Source organism: Physeter macrocephalus, chromosome 13, assembly GCF_002837175.3.
Source record: "Physeter macrocephalus isolate SW-GA chromosome 13, ASM283717v5, whole genome shotgun sequence".
In the NCBI taxonomy this organism is placed as follows: Eukaryota; Metazoa; Chordata; class Mammalia; order Artiodactyla; family Physeteridae; genus Physeter; species Physeter macrocephalus.
In genome coordinates, this window is record NC_041226.1 from 50,303,378 (window position 1) to 50,312,846 (window position 9,469).

The 9,469-nt window shown below is 39.5% G+C and overlaps 1 protein-coding gene across 20 annotated transcripts in view; it reads right to left on the reverse strand.

Annotated features, from left to right (window-relative positions):
* TBC1D4 (TBC1 domain family member 4) overlaps positions 1–9,469 on the reverse strand; it is a 640,377-nt gene that overhangs the window by 441,610 nt on the left and 189,298 nt on the right. For 19 of the 20 annotated variants that reach the window (XR_008619072.1, XR_008619073.1, XR_003682569.2 and 16 more), the window contains one exon: positions 6,089–6,208. Coding sequence is in view for 17 of the 20 variants with exons in the window: in XM_028497458.2 (XP_028353259.1) it covers positions 6,089–6,208 (120 nt within the window). In the remaining 3 variants the exon portion in view is untranslated. Of the gene's footprint in view, positions 1–5,739; positions 5,765–6,088; positions 6,209–9,469 lie in introns of those variants that run through there. The other variant, XM_028497465.2, reaches the window with a different exon arrangement.

Consider the following 9,469-nt stretch of genomic DNA (forward strand, 5'->3'; position numbering starts at 1 on the left):
GAACCCGTGTCCCCTGCATCGGCAGGCGGACTCTCAACCACTGCGCCACCAGGGAAGCCCAGCATTTTACAATTTTAAAGTGTGTCTCCAAACATTTCTTGCGTTTAATTGCGGGGGGAGGTAAGTTTCATTTTAATTTTTAATCCAAGTGATACCTACACAAAGTTTCAAAAGTCAAACTGTGCTACCAAACTTATGATGTTAAGTGGCAGTCACCAGCCCCCTCCTTCCCATGCTGAATCCCATTCCCCAAAAGCAAACGCTTGAAATTACTTATATCAATGCTTCTGTTATTCAGCTTACATTCCTAGTCCTTAATCTTTCCATTTTAGGCACTATCCATTGACTTCCTACTCTGGAAGATGAGACTTTAGGATTCTTACTTCATTACCCATCCCCATAGACACTTCTCTCTTCCCCTCTTCTCTCAGGAGAGTTATGTCGCATGTCAGTTAAACCAATATTTTGTGCTTAGATATTTATGACCTTGTAAATACCGTTTGCACCTGAGCTACATATTTTACTACTAATACAACTCACATCTTGTACAATTTGTTCTTCATGGAGTTAACAACTACCTCAGTAATCACCAGTTTATTACTACTAATTTATTTGCTCTTAATCTATTACCAATAAATCTCAATAGGTCAAACATTACATAATCCATTAATTACATAATTTTTTCTTTGAGCTACCCATTTTGGAGATCTCTGTCTTCCTGCCCCAGTCTGGACTGGTAGCAATTTAGGTTTGCTGAATAGATGTTTCCAGTATTATCCTTCACCATCAACCTAGAAATTTCCATTGATGCTATTCTATGTTGGAATTTCTGCTTCCTTGAGCCCATGTCTTCCTCTTTTTTAGTTTACTTCCTCATTTTGGTGGAACATCTACTCCAGGTGCTTTCTGAGAACAGGAGACTGGGAAGTAAGTTATTTTTTAATTTACATGTCTGTAAGTGTCTTTGTTCTGTTCTTATATTTTATTAATAGTTAGGCAGAATATACAATTCTGCCTGGAAACATGCCTTCAGAATATGTAAACATTGCTCAGCTGTCTTTCGGTACAGAAGTCTAATGTCATTGTGATTCTTGAGCTGTATGTGTGCCCTGCTATTTCTCTCTGGAGCAGAATCCAAGTTCACCCTGGGGCATTCTGAAATTTCCCAATGAAGTGCCTTGGCATGGCTTTCTTCAGTCTTTCAATTTTGCATCTTCCGAGCCCATTACATTGTGAAACATGTCCATCAGCTCTAAGAAAACTTTTAAATGATTTCTTTGAAAATTTCTGCGTGCATTTTCTTTCTGGAATGCCTACCATTTGGCTTTCGGATCTCCAGATAACTTTTAACCTCGTTCTCTTATTTTCTATTTCTTTGTCATTTTGCTTTACTTTCCGGAAGTTTTTTTTTCAACACTAGTTTCCTAGCCTTCTACTGAATTTTTCTTTTTATGTCCACCATCAGAAAGTTGTAAGAGTCCTTTCCTGTCCTCCATGGACTCTTATATTTATGGTATCCTACCTTGTTTCATAGAGGCAACATTTATTCTTATCTATGTATATCAATTATAGTTTTCTATTTCTGGTGGCTCCCTAAATAACAACTATATCAATCATAAAACAAACAGCTGCATCTATATTACTGAATGCTTACCACGTGCCATGTACTATGTTAAATATTTTACCATGCATTACCCCCTTCGTGCCCACAACAATTCTAATGAAGTAGGTATAGTTTTTCGGCTCAACTTTACAGATGAGGAGACTGAAGTTCTTACAGATTAGGTTGCCAGTGTTTACACAGTTAAAGGACAGAGCAGCAATTTGAATTCAGGGAGCAACTTCAAAGTGAGGTTCTTGAGCTCCTACTCAATACTACCTCCTGAAGATAGAGCTTTGTGAAAAGTAGAATTACAAATAAAACCAATTAACCTACATTGGTTAAGGGTTATTTTGCAAATGTCCCAGAACTTGATGAAGGCTCTTTCAGTTCTTCAGTTCTGTACTATAACATGACATACTTCCAGTAATAAACTATACATTTAGCTGATAAATTATTGGGTTCGTGTGTGTGGAAAAGAAAAATGGGTCATGTTGCTTTCTGCTATTTTTTAGCTGCTACTTACATGCCAACCTGCCTGGTTATCTCAAACAGGTTATTTGGTCACAATAGAGAAAGTAGTCAGATGGATATCAAACAACTTCCATCATTAGAAAAACACTTAAATGACACATATTACTCATAGGAGTGTTTTATCCATGAGTTTTTCTTACACACCAAGAAAAATAAACTTACTTTAAAATTATACTCTACCACAATCATTAATTCACACATTTCAACAAGTGTGAGGGCAATGGCTATTACTCTGAAGAGAAAGTGAAATGAGGACTTACTTTTTTTATATATATATAAATTTATTTATTTTTGGCTGTGTTGGGTCTTCATGGCCGTGCGTGGGCTTTCTCTAGTTGTGGTGAGCGGGGGCTACTCTTCATTGGGGTGCACAGGCTTCTCACTGCGATGGCTTCTCTTGCTGCGGAGCATGGGCTCTAGGCGCGTGGGCTTCAGTAGTTGTGGCTCGAGGGCTCTAGCGTGCAGGCTCAGTAGTTGTGGCACACAGGCTTAGTTGCTCCACAGCATGTGGCATCTTCCAGGACCAGGGCTCGAACCCGTGTCTCCTGCATTGGCAGGCGGATTCTTAATCACTGCACCACCAGGGAAGTCCCTTGAGGACTGTTTTCTAACGACTTACACTTTATATTAGTGAATATTTCTCTTTTAGAACTATAAACATATATTAATAAATATATTAGAAAATTTTCCTCTTTCGGAAAACTTCAATTTAAGAAAAAGCAACAGGGACTTCCCTGGTGGTGCAGTGGTTAAGAATCCGCCTGCAAATGCAGGGGACACGGGTTCGAGCCCTGGTCTGGGAAGATCCCACATGCTGCGGAGCAACTAAGCCCATGCGCCACAACTACTGAGCCTACAATCCATGTCTACTGAAGCCCGCACGCCTAGAGCCCATGCTCCGTGATGAGAAACCTGCACACAGTAATAAAGAGTAGGCCCCGCTCACCGCAACTGGAGAAAGCCCGCGCACAGCAACGAAGACCCAACGCAGCCAAAATAAATAAATAAATAATTTTTTTAAAAAAAAAGAAAAAGCAACAAACAACCAGAATACAAGACTCTGTCTTTTCACCTTTGAGCAGATAGCTTTTTCAGTTTAACTATATTATGATTTGGTAATGCATGTGTCAAGCCTTTTGCCTTGAACCCACTTTTTAATTGCTAATGAGCTGAGCTTTAAAGCATTTAAAAAATGTATCCTATTTCATAAACAACTATAGTTAGTTAAAGAAAATGTTCTGACTTTTAAAAATAGCAGCAATTATGAGCCAAACTATGACTGGAGTGTCAATTTTCCCCTATGTCACTCAGAGAAAAAAAAATAAACTGACAAGTTTCAGAAGTACGCAAAAACCCTTTACTATGTAACCTTTGATACAACATGGGTAGCTGCCAACCTTCTCAAGAAGTCCATTCTGCTGCATATGGTGCAAGTAAGGCCTTGTTAGGTCACATAATTTACGGTACTTGCCAGCACTTTGGGACACAAAAGCTACAGTATCCACCTTGACCAAAACAGATTGGCAGTGCCCGTGCTGAAAAGTCATTACAGCCATACAAAGCTATGTAAGCAGTACTTCAAAGTCAGCCGTGCGAGTACTGTGCAGAATGCCAAGGTACTCAGTGGGATAAAGAGCGTCACTCTCTAAATACCCTTGTGTCCTTTAATAAATGACAGAGGTTTCAGAGCTTACCACTGCTGTATGTACCAGCTCATATCTACAGTGTGATATTTTCCTAACATACTAACATTTCACCCTCACGGTAATATGACCTAAGCAGGTATGAGTATGCCCGCTTCATAAGTGGGGAAACAATGGCTTAGAAAAGGTAAATAATTTGTCCAAGAGCATAAATATAAAACCTGCTAGGGCCAGATCTGGAAATCGGATCCTCTGACCACCTACGCAAACGATCTTTCTACTAAAATTCTCACTGAACACCACAGGAGAGAGGGAGAAAAGGAGGGAGGGAAGGAATGAGAGAGAAAGAAAGAACATAACTGATTTATAAATTCTGAAGATGAGGAGGTAGGAAAAGTTTACGAAAAGTTGCATTAACACACTTCTGACAAATCTTCTAGAGGCTCTTTTCCTAAATTCTGTTTTCTGCTAATAAAATAATAGCATTGTCAAATGACCATGCTTGCTGCAAGGCTTTTGTTAGAATTACAAGAATCTCAATCATTAACAGAAATTACCCATAAAAGTATTTTGAGTTCTAGCAAAGAAATAAAAATAAGAACACCAGACATCACAAGTCACTGTGTCCCAATGTACTATTGCACTTGACTTTCTTGCTTTTAACACTTTTGAAGATAACAGGTAGTTATTTCGTAGACTGTATCTCAATGTGGGTTTGTTGATGTTTCCTCAAGATTAGATTCAGGTACTGCCCCTTTGGCGGGAATACCACAGAAGTGCCACTGTGTTCTTTGTATCAGTGGCACAGGACTTCAATTTGTCCCATTGCTGAAGATGTTCAATATGATCATTTGATCAAGGTGGTGCCTGCCAGCTTCTTCCACTGTAAAGTTACCATTTTCCCCTTTGTAATTAATAGGTATTAATTCTACCCAGTAAATATCCTGATCATGGTCAAATTTCCAATGTATTAATTTATTTTTCATATCAGAATAGACTTATAGTTTCCTATCTTATACAACAAGTCACTATCTGTTGCTATCATTTATTTTGATACTCGTCTCAGATGTCACCAGTGGAAGTCCTTCAAAGTTTTTATGTCTTTGGGACATCCTGTTACCTTTCTTTGAGTGCTTCCTTACTATCTAGAACACCACGATGCTCTGGACTTTCCCTGTAGTCCTGGAACTAGCCACTTCTCCCAGGATCATGGTTCCTTCTTAAGGAATGATATATAGAAACCAAAATCTGAGTGCCGGACCTAAAATCTTGGTCATCCAACCAGGCTTAATTTATTATCTGGCATGTATAGAAAAGCTGTTCCTAGTTCCTATCAGTGGACAAAGTCAGGGACCCTAGGTACACATTTACTGACACACGTATATAGTAATACATATACATTACATAGAACATAATATACGTAATTCTATTGCTCAAAATAGAAAACCAAGATTCCATACTGCTACCTCTGAGTTGAATCCAACAACACAGAACTCATTCTAATTTCCTCCCCTTTCATATTCGTAATTCCCTTCTCCCAGAATCCCACTATCCTTAAACATTTACATATTGGATCAGTTCCCTGTGTGTAACCAACCTCCACAATTGACACCTCACACTATCCTCACCCCACTCAGGCTCCAGCCTCCCCACCCATGGGCGCCATCCTTGTATTGGGCACCTTGAATGCCTTCTCCCCTCCACTCTGGTGTCCACGTGCTGCACTGGGTCACCCCCATCAAAGCACCCATACAGGCTCTGTCCCCCAGTGCTGAGCCACTGTGGCTTCCCTGCCTTACAGACCCGAGACATCTACATTGTTGTGTCTCGTCTAATAGCATTAGGAGTGAATTGCTCAGGAAGAGAAAAATGAAGAGGAAGAGAAATAATTTTGCTTATTTTTAAACAGAATATATAAATTCACTGAATGGAATACACACATGTCTGTTAACTTATACTTACTATTTTCCGCATTCCCTATCAGCTCCTAGGAATAAGTGAAAGAAGGGCTTCTTTATAACTTTATGTGACAAATGATAAAAAGTTCTTAAAGGATTGGCTATCAATATTCTATTATTTCCCCCTTTTCTATACGTATATCTCAACTGCTCAAATTCAGATATCAGAGGCACCAGAATAAATCTAGATCTGAAAAATGAGACTTTTTTTTGAGAGCTTATTTTAAATACGTGTTAACTAACTTAAAGTTATCTTAAGTTTTTTTTAAAGGAAATGTTCGGTGAGCCAGTTGAGAATGAAGCAGTTAGAAAACACAGACATAATACCTTAAAGAGCCTCAGTTTAATCTTACCCTTGAGAAGATATTTTCCAGGGAGCTAGTTAAGGATCTCTTGGCTTTATTTTTCAGAATGTCAAGTTTGAACCTTCCACTGCTTGTCGCATTTTCTGGGATTGTATTATTTGAAATAGTCTATGGAAAGAAAAACATACATTTTAGGTTGGAAATACTCAAGGTTAAATGAAGCTTTAAAGACAGGCTTATGGCTAAGCCATTAAAAAGCATGAGAATTCTTCTGTAGCTCTGTTAAGAAGTAATAATTTAGGTTCCACATCGTGAACACACAGATTACAAGCAAAAGAGATTAATTTTTAATATTGTAAGTAATACAAAAGACAGAAATAAGATCTTTCCTTTATGTCTTTCCTTTCTGCTAATATATTCCTGCTGCATTTAACAAAAACTAAACTTGAGATGTCCATTTTTATTGCTGTTATTTTGATTAACAACTATAACCATCCCTTTCCAAGTTACATACTTTATATCCAAATTACCAAGGAAAACACAAAAAATTGGTTTCAAAGAACAAAGCATCTTCTAGTAAAGCTGGATTCTGCGAATGCTTCTGTTATAATTCCATTTTCATTTGTGAGTGGGTCATTTATCTTTTCAATCGACAAGTATTCACTGATAGTACTGAACTGTATGAGAATCTACAATGTGTCCACTATATGAGGTTCTCTAAATATTTTATCTTATATAGAGATAAAAAGCTACTATGTATATTACATGGTTCTTAGTGCCAGGAAGCTTCCAAGAGAGAAAACTCATCCTTTGTTTGGGGAGGAAATACGTTCTCGTAGCAGTAACACAAAGCAACGCATAAGTATCAAATATGGAACCATGAGTTATGGGTCTCAATGGTCAGGAAGAAAAGGATACATGGGATTCAGACAGGCAGAAAAAAGGAGATGAAGACCTTCCCAACACTGGGGATGGTGCTGGCAAAATCATAAATGCTGGGATGCTCACGGGACAGGGTGTCAGTATAGGCGTTTGACTAAAACAGAGGGAAGTAGTGGAAAGCGGGAAAGTGAAGCTGGAGATAAAACCTTGAATGGTCTTAAGTGCTGGATAATTAGGAAGAATCACTGATCACAATTTACAAGCAGAGGGGCATCACTGTGAAAGTAATATTTTGGGAAGATTTATGTGAAAGGACTGTTCAAAAATCACCTAAAGGACTGGGAAATCAGAGACTGGAAGATCAGATTGAAGGCTTCAGGACAGTCTACACAGGAGGCGATAGAGGTCCATACTGGAGCTGGCTCCACGTGGTCATCTAAGGAGTTACTGATAAAAGAAACATGATCACAATCAAAAAGGAAAGAAAACAAGAGATAGAGATGTGGGCTGGACTGGGTTCGGGCTGTGTATAAGGACTGGGTTGACTCATCCTTCTAAGGCTTTGAGATGAATGACACAACAAAAATAGGGAAATCGTATTGGCACTTAGCACAATGGCTGACACAGCAGCTACTCAGTGAATACCAGGTGAATAAATGGAAGGAAGAAAGGAAAAGAGGGAGCAAGGGAGGGAAAGAGAGAGAGGCAGGGAGGAACTTAAGTATACTGACAGGAAAACATACACAATTTGTTAAAATCTCCTCTGTGATCTTGACCGCCCTCCTCACATACTGCCTTCGGCCTTCTGGTCAACATGGCTATCACCACCAATGACTGATTTAATCAAACCCATCAACAGATTTTAGTCTTTATGTTTCTTGACCTTCCTATGTCATTGGACATTGTTGATCTTCTTGCTTGAACTCTTCCCCTACCTTGGTCATTCACCATAATAAATCTTTCTACCTCATTATTATTTTTTTTTTTTTTTTGCGGTACGCGGGCCTCTCACTGTTGTGGCCTCTCCCGTTGCGGGGCACAGGCTCCGGACGCGCAGGCTCAGCGGCCACGGCTCACGGGCCCAGCCGCTCCGCGGCATGTGGGATCCTCCCGGACCGGGGCACGAACCCGTGTCCCCTGCATCGGCAGGCGGACTCTCAACCACTGCGCCACCAGGGAAGCCCTCTACCTCATTATTCCCTTTCAGTCTTTATCACTGGCTCCATTTTAATTCACTCACTGCCTGAAATGTGGGTTCTCCTCAGAACATCCTCCTCCGACTTCAAATCTGTGACAAAGCTCATAGTCTCCCACATTTATAATGTCAGCTCAAATTCTATAAGCATCAAATCCATTCTTCTAATTAAATCTCACATTTCCAAAACTGAATTCTTATTTCTTATTTCCATCTTTTGCCCCACTCTTGTCTTCTTTCTGTATTTCCTAGCTATTACATCTAATCCCTCCAAATCTGAAACCTTGAAGTCTCTCCCAGCAAGCCCCTCTCTCTTCCTAAACATATCTATCCAATCGGTCACTAAGTCCTAAGGACCATGCCTCCCAAATTGCTCTTGACTCAGTCCCTCCCTCACATCTCCAGGGCTCCAGTTTACCCTCTCTCTGAGACAAAATACATTTTTCAAGACAGAATCATTCAATCTATTTATGTCCCAGTGTTATCTCTTTTCTGGTACATACTTATATCTCTGTGCCAGTCACACCATATTTCCATATTTTAATTCATTTGATTGCATGCTGGTTTCTCCTTACAGTTAGAGCTGTCATTATTCATCTCTGTTGCCTAGTACATAGTATGCACTTGATAAATGAATCACTTCTCACGTATTCTATTACCAAGGTCTCCTAATTTGAGAATGTGACTTCAGTCCTAACACTGTCAAACCCCTTACCCAACCAGCCACAAATCTGATCCTCTCACGCTCTTACCTGAAGTCCTTTAGTGACAAAGTCTGATCTAGCACCTAAGGCTATTCATCATCCTGCTGCTGCCTAGCCTTCCAGCCTTATCTCCCCATAATTCCCATGCAAACCCTAAAAAACCCAGTATGTCCTTGGAGGGCCTCCCGTGCAGTATGTTCACTCATGGTTACAAAGTTACCACTTAACTTTGCGCTCAATGTTCCTTTCTTAAAACACAATTCCTTGGGAATGTAAATTGATACACCCACTATGGAGAACAGTATGGAGGTTTCTTAAAAAACTAAAAATAGAACTACCATGCGACCCCGCAATCCCACTACTGGGCATATACCCTGAGAAAACCATAATTCAAAAAGAGTCACGTACCACAATGTTCATTGCAACTCTATTTACAATAGCCAGGACATGGAAGCAATCTAAGTGTCCATCGACAGATGAATTGGATAAAGAAGACGTGGCACACATATACAATGGAATATTACTCAGCCATAAAAAGAAATGAAATTGAGTTATTTGTACTGAGGTGGATGGACCTAGAGTCTGTCATACAGAGTGAAGTAAGTCAAAAAGAGAAAAACAAATACCATATGCTAACACATATATATG